The 22968-nt window shown below is 38.4% G+C and overlaps 1 protein-coding gene and 1 long non-coding RNA gene across 7 annotated transcripts in view; both read right to left on the reverse strand.

Annotated features, from left to right (window-relative positions):
• Positions 1-5003: 5003 nt before the first annotated feature.
• On the reverse strand, positions 5004-7799 carry LOC106935711 (uncharacterized). 2 transcript variants are annotated; one of them, XR_001421949.1, is made up of 6 exons: positions 7510-7799; positions 7050-7314; positions 6835-6912; positions 6663-6802; positions 5702-6301; positions 5004-5184 (listed from the first exon to the last, which is right to left on the reverse strand). It is a non-coding gene; the product is annotated as an uncharacterized LOC106935711 (long non-coding RNA). The 2 variants fall into 2 exon arrangements; XR_001421948.1 differs by having other exon boundaries at positions 6663-6912.
• A 4320-nt stretch (positions 7800-12119) lies between these two features.
• The window catches only part of LOC106935710 (voltage-dependent T-type calcium channel subunit alpha-1H-like), a 27574-nt gene continuing 16725 nt past the window's right edge, over positions 12120-22968 (reverse strand). For all 5 annotated transcript variants that reach the window (XM_015016331.1, XM_015016329.1, XM_015016328.1 and 2 more), the window contains 13 exons: positions 22424-22572; positions 20676-20861; positions 20465-20597; positions 20230-20385; positions 20064-20114; positions 19183-19290; positions 16997-17070; positions 15826-15949; positions 15533-15601; positions 15251-15438; positions 15015-15141; positions 14180-14305; positions 12120-12521 (listed from right to left, as the gene is read on the reverse strand). In XM_015016331.1, the coding sequence (XP_014871817.1) occupies positions 12402-12521; positions 14180-14305; positions 15015-15141; positions 15251-15438; positions 15533-15601; positions 15826-15949; positions 16997-17070; positions 19183-19290; positions 20064-20114; positions 20230-20385; positions 20465-20597; positions 20676-20861; positions 22424-22572 (1611 nt within the window). In that variant the 3' untranslated portion in view covers positions 12120-12401. The remainder of the gene's footprint in view (positions 12522-14179; positions 14306-15014; positions 15142-15250; positions 15439-15532; positions 15602-15825; positions 15950-16996; positions 17071-19182; positions 19291-20063; positions 20115-20229; positions 20386-20464; positions 20598-20675; positions 20862-22423; positions 22573-22968) is intronic.

A 22968-nucleotide genomic window follows, 5' to 3' on the forward strand; every position in this document is an offset into this window, starting at 1 on the left:
CAAACAAAGCAACTCGCCTCGCTGCACTTGCTCGCTATTCATAAAAGCTTTCTTAACGTGAGTTCGGCCTTGTTGGACCGCCGCGGTGTCATCTGTTGTTTTCCGCCGGGACATTGCTTGATATCAAAACGATACTGAAAAAGTAACTCCGTGAAATAGGACTTTTTCCACCATTTCACACAGTGCACGGGCATTTTCGTTCATGTTGGGTTTAGCATTAGCACTCTTTAGCGCCAGTGCAAATCTTCCTCTGGAGTTTAATGGCGGCTGCCTGGCCAACTATGAAAGCGCATTACTGCCACCAACTGGACTGGAGTGTTAAATGAAAGTTGACAGAAAAAAATATATTCTAAAAAGTTATTTTTTCCAAAGTTACGTGACAGTATATTTTATTTTTATTATAATTAATTGCTAAAATGTTTTTAAATAGATGTTTATTTACTCAATTCTACTTTGAGCTGTCTCCTTTTTAATTTATACAGAATATGATTCATAATCCGTGAGTTATATTTAGTGCTTAACTAACAAACTTTAAAAAAAGAATGCAAATGTTTATACTCTATCAGAAGGTATCACATACTTTCAACCATTTTGTTCAATTTAAACTCAAGAGTTAAGCAACTGAATACTGATAAATCATCTGTAGTTTAAGTCCTGTATTGAGATGTGGAATGGTGTCACCACCACTCTAATATAGCATGACTCTGGGTCTTTAAAGCAATCAGTGAATATTAACATTAGTTTGAATATTATTCACAAAAATACTTTATATACAATGAACCACTCTGGAACATGTTTTTTATCATTATTATTGATTAAGTTGTGCAGTTCTTTGATTAAGTTGTGTGGGAGGAATGTCAAAGTAAGATCATGTTTAACAAAGGTCTATTGTATGTATTCATGGATATTCTTCTTTTATATCATCAATTCAACCAAAACTAAGTTTTTCAGTGCTCCTAACACATGTAAAATATATTTTAATGGATAAGATAGATTATTGTTTTAATATTCTTTCTCCAAACATAGTTCTTCATGGCATACTTCTATAACTGATCAATACCTACAGACGTCTCAAAATGTGTTAAACTGTTTGGCCCATTGTACTGCAACACCAACATGTATTTACATCTCCATTTGAAGGAGTACATGTTGGAATACAGGCTTTTTTGAGCCAGTATTCCAGTATTTGTGATTAAATACTGAGAATGTTTAATCACAAAGTCCAGATTAGGAGACAATTTCAGAAGAGTCAACAACAACTTAGTATGCCATGAACATCTGCCTGTGATACTATAATGACCAAAATTTTACATGTGCAAATGATTGGAACTTTGTCATGATGACACAACTGATGCTTTATGTAAAGCTCAGTGTTTTCACGTCAGCAGAAACACTTCGGTCTGCATTCCATCACACAATTTTGGATGAGCTTGACAGACATGCATTGTTGACAATATATCATCAGATTTACCCTGAAAATTGTACTTTGATATGCACACTTAAGTGTTAAGGTTACATCCCTAAGTTGAGCTAAGTGTATTCAGTGCTGGATGGTGAATGTCACACTAGATTTGTTCCATTTGTGTGACTTTGTAACATTAGAACATTTTCAGCATTAATGCCTGTTTTATACTTAAATCTCATTATTTCTCAATAACACTGAGGGGTTTTGGCCAGATCCTGGGTCTAGTAAACAGGTGAACAGAAGGTAAAATGGGTTAGCTACAACAGGAATGAGAGTCAAAAGGCCGGTGCTCAACAGTTGATTTGCATTTGCATGGCTCTCAGCAACTTCATTTAAATATGAAAACCTCTGCTAAGCACAGGGGGGGTGATAGGGGAACACGGACACACAGCGTTTTTGACCATTCTTGGCAGTGCTCTACAATTTTCCACTCTAACAAAAACCTCTTGCTGATAGCCCTCAATCGCACGGTAGAACTAGGTGTCAATAGCTGTCAAACCCCACTTTTCGGTGTGATTGGTCCACTCTCCCGGCTTTAAATGCATAAACTATAAACTTATCTTTTAGGAATAAATTTGCTCTGCCAGTGAAACGCTCAGAGCAAAAGAGACACTTTCAATCCCTATTCATATGGATCATATCCTAAATATATGCATATTTTTTTGAGATACCTCGTCTGTGCCAACCCAATGAAGGCATTAGCATACTAGCTGTGACCCATTTTGATCTGTTTTGAACCAGAGAAGGTAAAGGTAATTTTATTTATATAGCACATTTTCAGCAACAAGGCAAAACAAAGTGCTTTACGGGACTTAAAAGGAAATACAAACAAAATAACAAACCAAAGGAAAGGGCAAAAGAAGAAAAATAATCTAATAATGTTTATCCAAAGTACAAAAACTAGATACCCTTATTCAGGGTTCGTGGATAAGTTTAAGTAAGTATCCTCTGATCTAATTACTTATTTGGTTTGGAAGAATAGGAGTCTAAAAAGTAGTTGCTAAGGTAGTTTTTCTGGATTCCAAGTTCTAATCCCTGTTCTGGGTTGCTAAATAAGTGTAAGTAAGTATTCTCTGGACTTTCTAAGTGTGCTCTAAATTTGTAAAAGTAATGAGTACTCTACAGTTTCTAAGTAACAATAAAAACTAAATGTTCCTGTACTGGAAGATTTTTTTTCTGGATTCTAAGTTTGTTCTAATTCCTTTTCTGTGTTGCAATAATAGGAGTCTCTCTGCATCTAAATAGTGAGCACTCTAAAGTTTCTAAAAAAAAATAAGCTAAAGAGTGACTAATGAACTAGAGCAGGGGTGCCCAAAGTCGGTCCTCAAGGGCTAGTGTTCTGTCATACCGGTCAATCCAGCATACCTTATGGTAATGCGCATGCGCACTTCGTTGTTACGTCACATACTGCTTACTCAGCAGATTTCTTAGCAATCCATACCTGTGTGTTATGTTTCTCAGATGTTTATGGTAAATTTTATTAAGTTGCTATGTTAATCAAAGAGATTAACATTGCTGTTTCCAATATCGTTACCATACTGTAAACAAGGCATTAGTCTTGTTTAGCGTCACTATTACTACAAATACTCTTTGACTACAAATTTGGTCTGGATATTTTGTCCCTATAGCTAATCTACATTTTTAATATTTTAGTACTTCTTTAAAAAACTGTACAGAATATGTCCTAAAAAAAGCATGAATAACGCTGGATGCTGACTGAAGCTGTTGGGCAACAAGCAGAACAACACCTCTTTCTGAACACTGCGTGGAAACAACTAGATTTTTCTTATTTTAATTTTTTTATTTACCGTAAATTTCCGAGAAATAAAACACACAAAATGAAAATTCTACAGGTATGACGGATTTATAAGAAACGTAACATTGATGTGCGCATGCGCATTACCACAAGGTATGCTGGATTGACGAGGTATGACAGAACACCGGCATCCTGCATGATTTACTTCTCTCTCTGGTGGTAGTAACAACCTTTTCAGCATGTCAGTATTCTTCTTCATCCTCTAATGAGCCATCATTTGATCCAGGGAGAGAACTAAAACACGCAGGATGTCAGCCCTCAAGGACCGACTTTGGGCACCACTGAACTAGAGTCTTTGGATTACAAATGTGTTCTAATTCCTTTTCTGGGTTAAAAGTGAGTACTCCACATTTTCTAACAAAATAAAATAAAAAAGAGGAAAGGACACATTAGAGCACATGAGGACCATCCCAAGACATAAGCAAACTAAGCAGCCGCTTAGAGCCACCAAGGGGCCCCCTCCGTAGAGCTGATTTATTTTTTATTTTTTTTCAGTAACAATTTCTATGTCATAACAAAAACACTTATGCTTATGTGTTTTTACAATAATATATTTGACAATGTATGTAGAAATCATTATTTTATGGACAAAAATGAAAAAAATAAAGTGCTCTTAGGTGCCCCCTGGTGGCCGTGGTAGGTCACGCAAGCTTCGCCAGCATCATGAGCTGCCGTGCACTGTGCAGAGCGCATCCAAATGTCCAAAGCTCCAAAGCTCCGGTAGAAGATAAGTTAGCAAAACAATGTCTCAAAAAAGGACTTATCCTTCAGGGAGAAAGAAAAGGGGAAGAATAGAAAAAAAGCCAAGATAAAGGTTTGTCTTAATATGTCTTTGTAATGTAATGTTTATAACAAAGATTTGTGAAGCTGCTAATAGAAAATTAGCTGTATAGCGATCTTAAACGGGTTCAGTTCAACAGCCAAACATTTATGCTAGCGTCTTTGTGTGAAGCTCAGTTTTAACTTGAAATAAGTTGATTCTCCTGCTTGGCTCTGTATATTTCTGAGGTAGTTTTGGCTTCAAAACGGCGTGTTTGATAACATTTGATAACAATAATTAAAACTTCTCAATGTTTCATATTGTCTAGCAAAATTTTTCCCATCAGGATCTGGCAGCAGATCCTGCATTGATATATTAATGCAGCAGCTACATGGACTGCTGCATTAATATATCAATGAGCTGCTCTAAGCTGTAGTTGGTTATATGTTGTTTGCTGCCAATCATTTATGTGGCTAGAACAATATTTTTCCATCAACTTCTAAGTCAGTGGTTCTTAGCCTTTTTTGAGGTACCGAACCCACCAGTTTTATATGCGCATTCACTGAACCCTTCTGTAGTNGATTCGAGTTGTCTTGGCCTGGCCTTGTCTTTATTGCAGCCTGTGGGGTTTTCCTTGACTGGGAATGAGAACACAACCTGTTGAATGTGACAGGTAGCCAATCAGAAACATGGTGACGCAAGAACAGAGGGGAATCCCAAACAGCTGACATATCCTCAACTGAGAGTCCAGTGGATATCGGAGATGATATGTGGAAATGTTTATTATTATATGTAAAGGTTATTATTATGTTTATTCAGTTAAAAATGTTAACTATGAAAAAACACAGTCACCTCCAAATCATAGTGCAGCAAATAGAGCGGCTGCTCCCGCCGTCTTTTATCCAAAGCCTTTTATTTTTGTTAAGTCTTTTATCGCTTAAAATGAGTCCACAAACTATCACTATTGCTTCCACAGGACGAAAAGTGGGATTTTTAACCCTGTATTCTGACGCGAATGCAGCTCGTGAGCGACAGATATCGACAGCAATCGACAGTTTTGCATTTTCACTCACGGGAGTCGAATTCTGTCGATTGCGGAATCCCAGGAGGGGGGAGTGTAGGTGCGCGGGAGCGGGCGGGCGGCTGGCCAGTAATGTTAATAGTAAATAATAAAGACTTTGTGGTATTCTGATTTAGTAATTATATTGGTTGTGTTACCACCACAACGCCACTAGAGGCAGTAGCAGGCCCGAAAAGATGCGACTAAGGAGCAGATTTAGAAGTACACCGAAAGCTACAGAATTTGCTAAAAACTGTGAGCTGCCGTGAAGTAAATAAAAGAGAGAAGTTCAAATACATTCTGAGAGTGAAATTCCTTCCTGAAGGTGAAAATATATCACAGATATCAAAAGAAAATAAAAACAGAAGTATAGGACATAGCGCCCCCTTCACTTTCGGATTGCAATGGCCCCATTACCAAACAAGGAAAGAGACTGACAGTGGTCTGTCCCCGCCCCTTTCTGTTTGCTGCAGCGAGGTCCTTCTAGGCGGGAGGTATTGACCATAGACATAATATAAGGATGAGATTATACATGAGATTATTATGAGGATAAGATTATAGCATAATCTTATATTATGTCTATGGTATTGACGACTCTACTTAGCATACGAATAGCCTAGCATATGCAAAGGCGCTTCAGCAGACCCACGTGGATCCTCAGTCATTGGATGAAAAACAATGACATCACAGTTCATCATTGACATGTGATTGGTTGGTTGATGTGTGCCCATTGGACAGTACGTAAGTCTTTATAAATAAACCCCACCCCAATCATTATTTGTAACGCTGTATTTAAAAAAATCTATATAAAAAATAAATGCTGTATTAAAATATATTCATTTGATATTGCTTATATACAACATGTTCATATATGAGGAACATAAATGAGGAACATAATTTTTTTTTCTTTATTTCATTTTATTTTTTTTTACTGTTTGCACACAAAATAAGACATAAATGCTTGTCCATTTCTGGACTATCTGGCAGTGTTTTTTTGTCCAAACATGATCCAACATTATGCTGCGTACAGGACAGGCCCAACATCTCTCCTGTAGCGTAGGCCCGACGTCACTGAGCTCCTGGTTGGGGGAACTTGGGGTCTCAACCTCACCACAGACCATCCTGACATCCCCTCATAGCTGCCATCCTCCCAGAATGCCACCTCCTCTGCTGCCAGTACTCTCTGCCTTCCTCCATCAGCTGTTAATACAGAACAGACAATCATTATGAGCTACAGGCATCTTTTTGTCATTATGAAACTACAGTGAAATTGTTTGGCAACTTCCAGCTTAGTATGCGCACATAAGACATTAAAACAAAACAAAACAACAAAAAATATATATATATTATATATATTAATAAATTCTTACAAAAAATAAAAACTTTAATGAAAAAGAGAAAATACTTGGAAACAATTGGAAGAAAAAAGAATTAAAAGCAGTTGGTAATAAATAGTAAAACATAATTCAACAAACTTTGAGGCAGATAATTTGCCTTGATGGATTTTAATAAATCACGGTACTTTAACCATTCAAGGATTTGTGACATCTCTAGATCTTACCTGCTTCTTTCTTGACCAACATCTGGATGACTGGCAGTAGGTCCTTGATACAGCTGAAAAACATTGTGTGCATAGTCAATACATAGCATAATTACATTATGTACATAAACAATATTGAAGCATAAAATATCATCAACATTCTAAAATAGTAGATACTCACACACAGTTGCACCTCTGTCCTCGTCATGGACATCAGAACGTTCCTGAAGATTCTGATTGACACAAATGTGACTCCCATTCTGTGGAGTGTCTGTGGAAATAAATGTAAAAGTTAAAAAAATATTGTAGCAAATATATCGCTTCCTCAAAAATACATAAGTAAATAAGTTAAAATTATTCTTAACCAGCCATTGTACAATCGGGAATCAACGCAGTGATTGTACATACCGGCTTCATGGGTCCGTCCTGATATCCGTCCTCTGTCCACCATGTTTTCGATCTCTACTGCTTACCACACTCTGCCTTGCTGTACTGCGTTATAACAAAATAAATAAAATAACCGGAAGATCAGTTTTCCTTACAAATATGCGAGTGTTCACTATTGACAAAATGTGAAATTATAACTTACTGAATTTCTCTTCGTGGACTCCCTAAGAGCGCCTCGGCACCGTGGTCTGAGGCCTGGCTGTTAAGGCTTAGCCATTTTTCAGGTCTGAAAAAAAAATAAAAGAAGATGCGAGTATTTTAAAGAGTTCAGAACATCACATGTAATAAAAAAAAATAAACTACAGCACGAAGTCTCACCCTACACTTGTTTTGGCATTATGAAAACGACAGACCGCTTTCTGTAAGAAACAAAGCAACTGGCCTCGCTGCATGTGCTCGCTATTCATAAAAGCTTTCTTACCGTGAGTTCGGCCTTGTTGGACCGCCGCGGTGTCATCTGTTGTTTTCAGCCGGGATATTGCTTAATATCAAAACGATACTGAAAACGTAACTCCATGAAATAGTACTTTTTCCACCATTTCACACAACGCACGGGCATTTTCGTTCATGTTGGGTTTAGCATTAGCACTCGTTAGCGCCGGTGCAAATCTTCCTCTGGAGTTTAATGGCGGTTGCTTGACTAACTATGAAAGCGCATTACTGCCACCAACTGGACTGGAGTGTTAAATGAAAGTTGACAGAAAAAATACATTCTAAAAAGTTATTTTTTCAAAAGTTACGTGACAGTATATTTTATTTTATTATTATTAAGTTCTAAAATGTTTGTAAATGTGTAGATGTTTATTTACTCAATTCTACTTTGAGCTGTGTCCTTTTTAGTTTATACAGAATATAATGATTCATCATCTGTGAGTTATATTTAGTGCTTAACTAACAAAACTTTAAAAAAAGAATACAAATGTTTATACCCTATCAGAAGGTATCGCATACTTTCAACCATTTTGTTCTTCAATTTAAACTCGAGAGTTAAGCAACTGAATACTGATGAATCATCTGTAGTTTAAGTCCTGTATTGTGATGTGGAATGGTGTCACTACCACTCCAATATAGTATGACTCTGGGTCCAATATAACGTGACTCTGGGTCTTTGAAGCTATCAGTGAACATTAACATTAGTTTGAATATTATTCACAAAAATACTTTATGTACAACGAACCTCTCTGGAACATGTTTTTATTATTATTATTATTGGTTAAGTTGTGAGAGGAATATCAAAGAAAGATCACGTTTAACAAAAGTCTATTGTATGTATTCATGCATATTCTTCTTTTATATCATCAGTTCAACCAAAACTAAGTTTTTCAGTGCTCCTAACATACATGTAATATATATTTTAATGGATAAGATAGATTATTGTTTTAATATTAATATTCTAACCCTTCTCCAAACATACTTCTTCATGGCATACTTCTATAACTGAACAATACCTACAGACGTCTCAAAATGTGTTAAACTGTTTGGCCCATTGCACTGCAACACCAACTTGTATTCACATCTCCATTTGAAGGAGTACATGTTGGAATACAGGCTTTTTCGAGCCAGTATTCCAGTATTTGTGGTTAAATACTGAGAATGTTTAATCACAAAGTCCAGATTAGGAGACAATTTCAGAAGAGTCAACAACAACTTAGTATGCCATGAACATCTGCCTGTGATACTATAATGACCAAAATTTTACATGTGCAAATGACTGGAACTTTGTCATGATGACACAACTGATGCTTTATGTAAAGCTCAGCGTTTTCACGCTGGCAGAAACACTTCTCTTGGAAATGTGTACAGCGGTGGCTCTGTCTGCATTCCATCACACAATCTTGGATGAGCTTGACAGACATGCAATGTTGACAATATATCATCAGATTTACCCTGAAAATTGTACTTTGATATGCACACTTAAGTGTTAAGGTTACATCCCTAAGTTGAGCTAAGTGTGTTCAGTGCTGGATGGTGAATGTCACACTAAATTTGTTCCATTTGTGTGACTTTGTAACATTAGAACATTTTCAGCATTAATGCCTGTTTTATACTTAAATCTCATTATTTCTCAATTAATAACACTGAGGGGTTTTGGCCAGATCCTGGGTCTAGTAAACAGGTGAACAGAAGGTAAAATGGTTTAGCTACAACAGGAATGAGAGTCAAAAGGCTGGTGCTCAACAGTTAATTTGCATTTGCATGGCTCTCAGCAACTTCATTTAAATACGAAAACCTCTGCTAGGCACAAGGGGAGTGGGGTAATAGGGGAACACGGACACACAGCGTTTTTGACCATTCTTGGCAGTTCTCTACAATTTTCCACTATGACAAAAACCTCTTGCCGATAGCCCTCAATCTCCATGCGCACGGCATGGAGATTGAAGAGTTTGAAACGCAAGGAGGGGCTGTGCAAGTGAACCTAGCCCAGAGTGTGGGAGCCAAGAACAGATAGAAAAACATAAAGTTATGGCTTTATTTCTCATTGTCTTCAATGTAGAGTCTTTAAAACTACAAAATAAAATCTGAATATTTTTCTATATAAACCCTCATGCTTTAAGTAATTATGTTTAAATTATGATGCTCCCCAGATATTCATTTCTATCTACTTATTTGTCAATAGCTGTCAAAAAACTTTTCGTACTGTGTTCTACATTTTCATCCGTGTTTGTTTATTCTACATTCCCGTATGGTATGTTGGGGGTTTTACTGGATTTTCTTCTGAAATCGGGATGTTCATGACTGGAATCGGTTCGTGTGTTGTGTTGCTCCTGCCGTGTGGCTGGACACACAAACCGATCGAACCTGTTGTACTTTTATCAGCTCTGTGGTCACAGAGGTTTGGAGAATCGGCTGACAATTCTTAAATCTTGCCGTCTAAACCAGACTTAAGACTCACAAGCTCTACTCATCTCCTCTCGTCTCTACCGCTGCCCTAATGCTCTCTGACTCTGGTCGCTATGGTAACGTTTACATATCCCTTCAAAATAAGATACAGATGCGCCACAAAAACGAGCATTTTACTTTCTTGAAAATTTTAACTCACGATAATGACTAACGGGAGCCCTGAGCTTGTTTCTCTGCAACGAGACGGTCCCATCTGGGAGTGATGGGAGACAATAACACCCGAAGTGTTGCTTATATCCACAGCCTGCTTGGTCTCTACTTGGCTAAGCAGTTTGAAGCTTCATTGCCTCATTAGCAGCCGGTCGCCACATGTTACGCAGAGCGGCTTGTAATGTTTGACTCACCTACCGGTCCGGGATAAATCCATCCTCCTGTCTCTTCTTTGAGCCTTTTCCCCTTTGCAAAGAAACTTTCCAAAGACATCTGATCTGTTTCTTACTCATTTTGCTGCTTGTGGACTCAATGTTGGAGCTCAAGACATAACCCAGAGAATCCGGTTCAGACTCAAATAATACATAAAACGGAAATATTTAATTGATTCTTGCATGGCCCGGTACCAATTGGTCAACAGACCGGTACCGGTCTGCAGGCCAGGGGTTGGGGACCACTGCATTAGATGATTAACGGAAGTGTAGCTTTACGAACAGACCGGAAAATTGATTTCATATCATCCCGGTCGCAACAAATGGGTGGCGGTGCTCATCGTGGCGGCACGTAGTTGGTAGATGACTTTCTGTGTGTCACGAAGGAAAGAGTCAAATCCCATCGCTGGAGTATTGACATTATTTGATAAGCGTATTTGTGAGTGTGCCTCTGTTATTAAATTTAAATATAATTTCAGATTTTTGTATTACTTTTTATTCAGGTTAACTTCGAAAGTGAACTATTATTGTTATAGGTTGATTTTCTAAACTACAGAAAACTTATTGTTAGGGAAGCTCAAATGTGAAAAATAGACTTAAGCTTTTTTTGTTAAAGGTAGCAAACATCTCATTCATATTTAGCTCTTTAACTTTAAGTTAATTAGAAGAGTTTGAAACACAAGGAGGGGCAGTGCAAGTGAACCCAGCCCAGAGTGTGGGAGCCAAGAACAGATAGAAAAACATAAAGTTATGGCTTTATTTCTCATTGTCTTCAACATAGAGTCTTTAAAACTACAAAATAAAATCTGAATATTTTTCTATATAAACCCTCATGCTTTAAGTAACTATGTTTAAATTATGATGCTCCCCAGATATTCATTTCTATCAACTTATTTGTTCTTAGTCACCCAGGATATGCCAAAACTAAAAATGGCTTAAAAATAAAGCAACTTAGCAACTTATAATTTACATAGGCCATAACTTGTATTGGGAGCCAATTCAATAAATCAATGTTTATGGTGAATTTTATTAAGAGGAGTTACTCATTAAAGCTTTTATATTTTGTATACACCTTTAAATTTTTGTAAAGGTGTAGTAGAGATTAGATCAGTCAGACTGAACAAAACTCGTATAGAAGCAATATTTGAATTTTAGTATTACTTCTCTGCAGGCTGCAGGGGCGGATCTACTGGGGTGGCCTGGGGTGGCAGTTGCCACCCCAAACGAGAGCCTTACCACCCCTGTTGCCACCCCAGCTAGCGACAATGAATTCAATAAATAGTTATGGCATGTCGGACGTTAAGCGCCGACTTGCCATAACTTTTTTGAAACTCTTTTTTCCGACAACATTGAATGCAACACAATGTAACCTGACACCCACTGCTAAGTAGCGGGAAGNAAAGAACAGTTCTCACCCACTGAGACTCGTTCTTGCCATAGAGCTGTTCAAAAGAACTGAATTGCTCGTGAACGGCATCAATGCTCTCAGCGGCTCTGACGTGTAAGTAGTCCTTGTTTTCTTTCCACCTGCATCTTCAGTTTTTCTTTAGAGTGACCAGGTTTTAAGCCACTTATCCTTTATTATTCTGCAACACAATTCTTTGGTACGCTAGTTGTACGCGTCGCACTTTGAACTCACGTCACGGCAAATAAACGGTTGTTTACAGGCAGGACCAGCAGGGGGCGCCCAAGGAACAAAAGTGCTCTGAGAACCACAGTATGTGAAAGACTGCTCTACTAGTAGTACACAAGTCAGTGGTCTCTGCTGTTATTTTTTTTAACCACATGGAATCAACCAATCGATATCAGTATGTGTTCCCATCTAGAAAAATTTTAACCACTTCTATAGTTGCTATGGTTGCCACCATTTTCTGTTTAGACACAGCAAACGTAGGGAGATAGGTTAAGCAAGATCTAAAAACTCCCTATTCGCAACTAAACTAATCTTTGCAAAGCTACCAGCAGGCAATTTTACGAAAGAACCTGGGAAATTTTCAGGAACTGTGTTTCTTCCACAATTAAATATTGCTCTTTTCCATTCTGTCAAGCTTTAGTAGCACGCAGGAGTGAAAACAAATACCTGCTGGTCCACTCCAACAGCATCAAGCCCGTCATACATCAGTTCGACCCAGCCGTCCTTGGAGTACATGACAAACACTGATATCAGAGCCTGAAAGAGATGCACAATGCGAAGCAACAAACATATTTCGTCAAAGGCCATAATCAAAAATCATCAAGCAAATGTAATTCGAATATATTGGTTAATGTTCACTTACTACTTAATCAAGGGCAACTCTAAACAGGTGGATTTTTAGCCTTGATTTAAAGGAGCTCACTGTTTCAGACGTTTTGCAGTTTTCTGGAAGTTTGTTCCAAATTATAGGAACATAAAAGCTGAATGCTGCTTCTCCATGTTTGGTTCTTATTCTGGGGATGCAGAGTGTATTTGAACCAGAAGGCTGCAATAACAGGTCTTTAATGTATTTTGGTGCCAAGTCATTCAGTGGTTTATGAACAAACAGAAGTCTGTTCTCTGAGCTGGCAGAAGGACTTCAGAACTGGGGTGATGTGCTCTACACCTTCGGAAGAATGCCACCAGAAGTCAAATGTGCAGTTTGCCAAGAGTCTTGTAGGAGACTCAGCAAACATGTGGAAGCTCAGATGAGATCAAAACTAAACTTTTTCAAATCTATATGCGTACACTATTTTGTCACAATGAAATGTAGCAGTAGCATTGTTCTGAAGCAGGGGTGTCCAAAGTCGGTCCTCGAGGGCCGGCATCCTGCACATTTTTGTCCCTCCCTGGTGGGAGTAACAACCTTTTCAGCTCGTCAATGTTCCTCTTAGGCCTCTAATGAGCCATCATTTGATCCAGGTGCGATAAACCAGGAAGAGAATTAAAACATGCAGGATGCCAGCCCTCCAGGACCCAGTTTGGGCACCCCTGTTCTAAAGGGATGTTTTACTTCAGCAAGAAAAAGGAAGATTATCAGAGTTATTAGAAAGATAAATTGTGTTAAAAAAGGGGAAGGGGTAATCCAACAAGAAAATTGCCTTGAACAATCATGGAACAAATTTGGATAATAACTCCTCTACGTAAATGAAAATGTATTTTCACAAAAGCTACTCTCTTTTGCTCAAAGTTAATAATTATTCACTGCTTTGTGTTGATCTGTCACATCAAAAAAGGTTGAAGTATGTGATTACTACAGGAGAAAGGTTTGCGAATCAGAGCTGGCTTTAATTTGAAAATGTTAAGACAAGAAAAAAGGTAGAGAAGACATGATTACTGGAGGTTACTCTTATGTCATAGAGCATAATCTTCATATTTCGGGCCACATGAAGATTATGAATGTCCTCAGAGGGTCTCTTGTGAGAGAATGTATTGATACAACGACCCATTAAACTGTTTGATGAAGCCTGAAGATGAAATTATATTTATCATCTTTTAACACTTATGTAATCTGGCACTAAACAAATCAAGTCTGATATGATTTGACTGATAAAATAATATATAATCACACAGCTGCTATCATAATGTTTTGTTTCTGCATTATTTGAGAGTTTAGACTTGATAGGACCACAGAAATAACTATGGAGGGCCTGATTCGGACCATGAGGTTTGTGGTCCGAATCAGGTTTGGCACACGTTGTAGAGCTCCCAGTTCTGATTTGACAAACTGGAACTTCTTTCTTTTTTTTTCTTTAGGTTGCATTACAAGTAGCTTAAACTATTGGTCTAAAAATGAAACCTTCATTGAACAAATCACATGATCAGCTGTTAAATAAAGCTAAAGGAAAGAAAACAACACAGTAAACAATTCCTACCGAAACCAGGTTGTCAAAGTTGTACTCCTTAAGCAACCATTCGTAATTGGACGAGAGACAGTCCGACTTGTTGACGATCATCGATACATTGGAACCATGGCAGTAAAAGAACTTTCCCTTGAACAGCTGCAGTTGGAGTGAAAGACAAAAATATAGTGTTTAGTTTACTACCTCAAATCATGCAGGCTTTTACACACAAAAAAAGAAAGCACTCAGTGGCCTATTACTGAACCTTTTGATGCTCTGTCACTTTACTACAAAAAATGTAAAGTATTCACTGAGTAATAATAGTGATAGACCAACAAAAAGTAGGGAATTGTTATAGATGTGAAAGGAAAATCAGTGGCACCCAATGAAAATTGTCCAAAATGGCCAGTGAAAATATTAAACTTTTGCCTGACAGAAAAGTCCCACGAGAGTATATAGTTGGGTCACATCAAAATGTAAGACCTATGATTAACATATTTAAAGCTAATTACATTATTTTATGAAATTAATATATTTTAAGGCCTTAATATTAGACACAAAAATTCAATACTTTTTAAGAGTTTTAAAAGATGGGCATCCTGTTCTAGGTCCTGGACACTTGCAACAGAGATGTTTCCTTTTTTTTTTTTTGCCAAAAAGTGTACCGAGAAAAAAAAAACTCCTAGTCATTTGTAGATGACTATAGGACATCTCCTTCTATGTTCTCCGTATGGTTACTGTGGGGGAGGAGGGCCTGTACAGTCCTTTATAGACCATTTGAAAAGGTTTCTGGTACATCTTTGATTTGTTAACTTTCATTGAAAGTGTTAATAAAAGTTAAAAATGTTGCGTGTGCTCTCCAACCAACCTGCACTCCAAGGATACCGTAAAAGAAAAAGAAAATGCCGCAAATGATAATGATGTTTCCCATGGGCTTAACGGAAGCTAACAGCGCTTCCACAGCCAGTCTCAGTTGGGGGGTCCGTTCAATCATCCTAGATCACACAAACACAACATATAAGCATCTGTCGGTCGGTCGGCGCATGCTTCTAGAGACCCATCAAAACGGCAGTCTTCATAAACCAAACCAAATGAAGGATGCACCTGAGGGGACGGAGCGCACGTAGCAGACGCAGTATTTTAAGGATAGCCAGAGGTCTGGAGGATCCCTCCTCCGTCCCCAGCAGGATGGCGATGTCTATTACAGACATGACTACCAGAAAGCCGTCCAAGTTGTTCCAGGGACTGTGGCAATAGGTGGTTTTCCCAATGATCAGACCTTGTGCTACCATCTGATTTAAAAAAAATAATAAAAGAAACATCTGATACGCTTGAAATACAAATTGTTTGTTTAAAATCTCAGAATTGCTAAAAAGCCAAACTGACCTTCAGTAGCATTTCTATGAGAAAGATGGCGGAAAAGGCGTCATTGGCTTTATCCAAGTAAAATCGTTCCTGAAAAACACGTGCGCTTCACATGATATAACTTCTACAGCACAGCTAATTTCTCTCAGTGTCTTGTCAGTGGGTTGGGTGTGTTGGCGCATCTCTCACACACCACTGTGTGACAAGGCTGCAGAACGTGTAGCTCGCCTCCCGTTATGGGGATGCATTTGCCTGTGAATGTGTGTGTGAAAAGTGGGCTGGGGGAGATTTTCTGTGTGTGAAGTGTCTCTCACATTGCTATCAGGCGGGATAGTAGGCCTCTCAAAAGCAATAGTAATGCAGTTCAGCAAGATGACGAGCTGAATCCCTGTGTTGAAATGCCTGTGGGACACCAGTTTGTCGCAAAATATACGCCACCTGCGAACGCACAGATACAGTTATTAAACAGATGATTATATTAAAGAAGATGATGATTTTTTTCTGAACATACAAATCATGTTACTTTCTTCCTTTCTTCAGGTTGTGAGAGATATAGATACCAATTTAGTTGTTAAGAATTTGATAGTCTCATACAGTGGTTCTTAACCTTTTTTGAGGTACCGAACCCACCAGTTTCATATGTGCATTCACTGAACCCTTCTGTAGTGATAAATAAAATATAATTTTTTTCCCCCCAAATTCAATTCACCCCATGATCACTAAGTCTTCTTAAAAGGTAGAGTCTCTGAGAACAGTTCTTCAAAATATAGTCAGTATTTTCAGCAAAGTTGAGCTGACTGTCCAGGAACGACCCAAATCTGCCACAGTTTCAACAGGTTGGCCATCGAGAGAAACTGGAACCACTTTAATGTCTTGTTTAGATCATTTAATTAGCTCTACATTCTTAAGAAAATGAAAAATTAATAATAAATAATAAAGACTTTGCAGTATTCTGATTTAGTAATGTAATTATATTAGTTGTGTTACCACCCCCATGCTTTTAGCGGCAGCAGCAACCCCGAAAAGATGCGACTAAGGAGCAGGTTTAGAAATACACCGAAAGCTACAGAATTTGGTAAAAACGGTGAGTTTTGCTGAAGTAATTAAAGACACAAGTTCAAATCCATGCTGAGAGTGAAACTCCTTCAATCAGTGCTCCTCCCCAGCGCTGATTGGCTAAGCAATGTAACAAGATCCTCTGCAACAAGTGATGGCAAAGCGGGGCGTCATCACGACTTTATGTAAGTGTGTCTTTACCTCCGCGGCAGAGGCTCCGTCGAACCCCTGAGACCGACTCATCGAACCCCAGGGGCTCGATTGAACCCCAGGTTAAGAACCACTGGTCTAAGCAATAATTGAAATTGCAACATTAAATCAAACTAAATCTAATTTATTGACCTCAATCAGCTTTACACATCTTTACACGCACCGACAGTGGATTTCTGTTTCTTAGCGTGTGTGTGTGTGTGTGTGTGTGTGACTCGCCTATTCTGTGGAGAAAATACATAGAAGGACCAATCTTCATGCTCTTTGAACCAGCGCTTCCAGCCTAGAGCTCGCTATGGGGTAAATCAGTCACAAGTCAGTTATCCCTCCTTTCTAACAGGATGAATGAAATAATTTGAAAGTTTTCAAGCAGTTTTACCGCTTGAACTTGACTGAGGCTGTGCTTAATGGCTACAGGCACAGCGTCCAGGAACTCATGAGTGTATTTAAAGTGTAACTAACCTGTGACAGCATAAGCCAACGGCTGACATCATTTGAAAAATTTCAGCAAAGAGGGTGGAATCAAAACACAGAGGAGGGTGGCGAAGTGTGGGAATGAGCTGAGGGTTAGGAGAATGCAATGCAACTCGGTACCAAGTAAATATGGGCCAGTATTTATTTTTTTTTCCAAGTGTGATATATCACCAAGCTTCTGACCTTTCGGTGTTTTAGTTGTTTTTCCTCCAAGTCATCTTGCTAAAATCTAAGACAGATTTTTAAAAAGGTTATTGACATCTACAAATTACTTTAATGCCATATTGATTTACGTGCAGGTTTTCCAAAAATAAAGTGCAAAAACATTTATTTGAGAGCAAATCAAAACAAACTCTGATTTGAGGCAGATTTGAGAAACTTAAACACAAAAACAAAATACAATTTTAAGAGGAAATCTGAAATTAAAGTACGGATCTTATCACTCTAGTATCGATCCGATATCGATACAGGCTTGTTATCAATATCACAAGTATTTTGGATCAATCCGCTCGCCCCTGCTGGTGAGGTATGCAGGGCTGTGGTCAGAACAAAAGAAGCATTGTTGCTTACATATAAAATTTGTCGATTTGTCGACTCCTCTAGAGATTAAAAAAAAAAAAAAAGACATCTTGTAATTTTTTCTATATTGTTAGAGATTTTTATGGTGACAACACTCTGCAGCACCACTGCAACCCTGTTATGCAAGCACCCAGAGCTGCAGTGAGCCCCTCTTGCTTTCTGTCCTACAGTGAGGATATGTTGTGTCACGCATGCAGGTCCCTGCTGTAGGGAATAAAACTGCAGAGATAGTAGGTCTGCTATGCTAGTTTGACTTTCACAAACGTAACACGTAGATGTGCTGCAGAATTCGTTGTGGTTCAGTTCAGTTTAAAAAAAACAAAAAAAAACAAGGTGACCCACACACCAACTCTCTGACAGCTCATCAGTAGGAGGTGTTTAAATGTATTTATCAACCACCTCTGTGCTCAGACGATGACTTAATAATAATTGTAAAATAAACATCAAGCATGAAAACATAAGAATGTAATGGACTGAATCCATGGACAGAATGGACAGATGCACGAAACGCTTTTGGTGTGAACGCACCATCAAGCATCTGCAGTCAAACTTGAAGTGTCTGACGCATTTTTAACGTGCGTTAATGCGTTTGGTGCAGACCCACCATTAGTAACCTATTTAGACAGTTCATGACAAAAAAAGTTGATTTGGGGGTTAGTTACACTTTAAACTCTGCGTCCTTGTTTTAACAGATTGACATTTCAGTTTATTAATTTTTTTATCAGGTGTTGAAATTAAGCAACTGGCTTAATTAGCAACAGGCAATTGCTTAGTTGGCTATTAAGCAACTGGTTAGGCACTGGCTCAGTGGTCTTTTCCCATGTCTACAACACACAGGCTGTAAAAACGATTTCAAACTGCGTGCCAACATCCTTCCACTTTAGAATTATTTGGTGGTATTTCACTCAAAATCTCAAGAAAACATTTTAACGTTTGGGGCTGACGAACTGATTGACAGTAGGGATGTCCAAAGTCAGTCTTCAGTCCTGCATGTTTTTAGATGTGCTCCTGTTTCAACACAGCTCATTCAAATGGCTTTATTCGCTACTCAGCATGTTATGAAGACCTCCAGAAAGACGCCGGGAAACGTGTGAAACATGCAGGATATCGGCCCCAAATGACTTTGGACACCACTGGTTTGAGGAGTATGAATACTTTTACAAACCTCTGTATTGGTTTAAATACAAGGTACATAAAAAATGACTACAAATGTTTAAAAAAATTGAATGGTATTCAATATCCTTTTCTAAAAATTAAGTAGCTTCCCCAGCTTTCACATGAAAAATAATTTAAAAATAAAACTAATCTCAAGATTATCCTCTTGCTAAAGCGAGTCTTTCACACAGACTCACCAGTTCCTGGTCAGTCGGGACAGCTCTGGCTTCTTCCACTTGAAGCTGCTGCTCCTGAGCAGAGCTGGACTCAGCGTTTAGTTGGTCTTGTTCGGAAACTATAGTGGCCTGACAAAAAATAAATAAAATAAATGTTTGAAATATTTATGAATGAGAAATGAGGTCTGTTTGATGAGAACTCACGACATGTACAGAGCATTACGAGAAGTTTCAACTATCTAATGTTTTCTCTCTACTTTACAGTCATGTACTATTCTGAGTTAATCTATGTCCATAAAATCTTCGGAAAATCTAGGATTTTCCTAAGATCTTATGGGGCAGGACTTGAGCAGATCAAAGCATAGTCATGGAGCTGGGTGATAAATCCATTTCATTTTCATTCAAATTTTGGATTTTTGATTTGTTTTTGGAAAATCTGCATCTTTTTTGCAATTGACTTCTCTGTTTCCATAGTTCAGAGTGATGCCGTTATGCCCAATGCCGACCATCTACCATCTTGACAAGCGTGTTATGAGAAAATAACAAAAAATTCAAATAAGGAATGTTGAGCATTTTATAAAGTTATACTTTGGTACAAGTTTTACAGATGTTACTTAGAAATACTTAATCAGCATCAAATTATTATCAGTAGCAGTAGTATTTGAAATGATTGTGTTTATTTCAAAGAAATAACAACAAGGACTAAAGATAGTTATGTCATATTTTGATAACTGTATCAAAGTTTATTTCTCAAAGTTCTTGGTTTCTGGTAAAACTGAACCTGCATTTAGCTAATATCATAACTATATTCACGTAAATGAACAGAAAGCCCTAGCACTCCATCATATTACTTACAGCAGGGGATGACTAAAATAAATAATGAAAAGAAGTTAAGGACTTACGCGACGGTCAATGGTTGAAGGAATTCCTGAAAGTGTTGCGTGATCTTCGGGCTTTTAGATAAAAGAACAGCAACAACAACAACAATAAAAAAGACAATGCATTTTTGTTACTGTAGTCGCTCTGTGAAAATAGATGGGGGTGCGGATAGCAGATTCTGATTCTGACCTGGTTCTGGAAGTTCTCAACAACAATCCCCACCAAGATGTTGAGAATCACGTTCTTCCCCACAATAATCATCAACACGAAAAACACGGCGGTCCATGGTGAGACAGAGGCCATGCAGTTGTAAAGGACAAAGTTCCAATCTTCTAACGTCAGAACCTGCATAAATATCAAAATTAATAAATAAACTAAACGACAGTGGAAAAAATGGCAAAAAAAAAAAAAAAGTTATTCTGACCTGGAACACTGTGACCATAGCCCAAACGAGGTCGTCAAAGTTTTTCCGCGCGTCAATCTTGTCGAAGCTTTTGCTTCCGGAATCACGTATGTCTCCCTTAATTAGGCAGCCGAACATGTGCATTCCCACGACGCTGCAGGGACAAACCGGACAGAAGTGAAAGTTGCTCATCTGTCCTCTGCTAGACTTGGGATTCGGTGTGAGAATGTACCTGAAGAGGAAGATAATGAAGAACAGCAGCCAGCAGAGCATGGCTGCCTCCTCAATGGTCCTCTTCAGCACCATCAGTTGTCTGTACAGGTAGGGGAGGAAATGCACAAGCCTCCCGAACCGCAGGGCTCGAAATGCACGCATGACCGACAGCCTGCTGTCACTTTCAGCTTGCAATTCCCACAGACTGAAAGGCACAAACAGTTTAGTTTGCTTTACTGTTAATGTCTAATGTAGGGCAAAACAATAAATTAATAACAATACATATTGCGACTGACACATGATCAATATCAATAGATGATATGTTTAACAGAATTTTCAATAGCTTTATCCAGAACAGCGTAGAGTTCTGGGGGCTGTAGGCAGAGGAAAGGATTTAGCTGCTCAACCTCTCATGGCCATCTAAGTAAGACGGGCGGCGTCAACCAACTCACTTTCTCTTTGGTTGCCAAGCAACAACCTGTTGAGTAAGTTGTACAGCAGCAGTTTAAGGTTTTGCCGCCGTACCTCTTAACAAGGCCTGTCGCAATAAATCAATTAATTGCGTCATAAATTAAAACAAACTCAATAATTTTGACATGAATTTTGACCAATAACTATCAATATCGACCAATATGAAATGCTTAAAGACGCGATACGTTTTTCAGGCCAGCTCTATATCTAATGTGTAACTCTGAAACAGAGAACAATTTGAAATTTGAATCCGATACATAGTTGCCACAAGTCTGAACCGAAAGAGATCCACGCCTTAGCAGGCAGGCACATGCATCCGATCTCATATTGCGATATAGTTGACTACTTAGTGAACACAAAGAACATATCCGTCTTAGCTTGGAGATAAAAGCTACATTAACTAAGCTAATTTTACAACTTTGACAGTAAGAACAGCAAATATCGCTGATAATTATTTTAGTATTACGGGGAGGTCGGCAGAGTACTCAAAAATTGCAATCGAGTAACGACTGTACGGTACTTATGTTATTTATAAGTTAGGAATGAGGCAAGAGCTAGTTCTATGCTTGTAGATTGTTATTGTTGTCTCCACAGCAACCGCCTGCCAAAATGGCTGTCAATTACAAAGTTCACGAAAGTGTGATGTCACATGAGAACTACGTATTGACCCTTTGCACGTGAAGTCACGCTCCTCAGATCTCTGCCTGCTCTGCCACGATGGACGTCAAAACAACCCGTGCGCCTCTTCAAAGTCTGTCAAAAAACAGACATCTGCAACCTAATATTGGTATTATTTAGTTGATTTTCCTTTAAAAATGGTCACAGGATGATGCGCAGTCGGCTGCACAAACAGACAAAACTGGTTTGTGTCTAGTCTTTTGTACATTTTTAATGTCGCTCAAGTGTAAGAGGAAATGCTGTTTTTGATACAGTGATAAAAAATAATTTGGTTTGAATTCAGGTAAAGTCAGGAATTTGATCAACAAGTCGGGAGGGAGGACGTATGGGTCGGTTTCTAAGGCTAGGTATTTCCAACTTTTGTAAATGCCCCCCGTCTGTGAATCTCAACCAGGTGTGTTACGTTCACAGGCAAATTAGCCTGACAAAACAACTTGGAAAAACAATTTCAGTTGCTCTGTTCGACACTCCCGTCCCCCACTTCCGACGTCCATCATGGCGCCTCAAACGATTAAGTGACATAGCTGCAAAAGGTCAATACGGTGTCTATTTGAATTTCATTGGATACTGACTCAAACCTATGAGTCAAGGGATATATTCACTTGCGTGAGATCATACCTAATGATAACTATGAGACAGTCAAAGTTGTTGCTCCAGTCCTGAAAGTAGTCTAGCCCCAAGGCCACCAGTTTCAGGATCATCTCCAGGGCAAACAGACCCGTGAAGGCAAAGTTAGAGATCTTTAATACATCCGTCAACATCTCAGGCTGCAGGAAGAAGAGAAACACAGGATTCATGCGCTTTTCCCACAGAAAACGTCAAGCATTTTTCAAGCATTTTCAAGGTACATTTTTAAGCTTTTCCAGCACCATTCTTTATAGATACAAAGCAATGCAAATGAACTAAAAAAAATAAATTTAAATTCACTACAGTGATCCCTCGTTTTTCGCAGGGGTTGCGTTCCGAAAATAACTGGCAATAAGTGAAATCCACAAAGTAGTTACCTTTATTTTTTTACAACTATTACACAGCATAATTAAATACTCTACATTAAAACCAAAGAACTAAAATCTGTTTTCAGGTCAGCAGATGTGCATGTGCCAGTGTTGTGGTCAAGACCACCTAACCCGAGACCAAGACAAGACCAAGACTTTTAGGGTCCG

Source organism: Poecilia latipinna, unplaced genomic scaffold, assembly GCF_001443285.1.
Source record: "Poecilia latipinna isolate Pla-1442-1.1 unplaced genomic scaffold, P_latipinna-1.0 Scaffold2006, whole genome shotgun sequence".
NCBI lineage: Eukaryota > Metazoa > Chordata > Actinopteri > Cyprinodontiformes > Poeciliidae > Poecilia > Poecilia latipinna.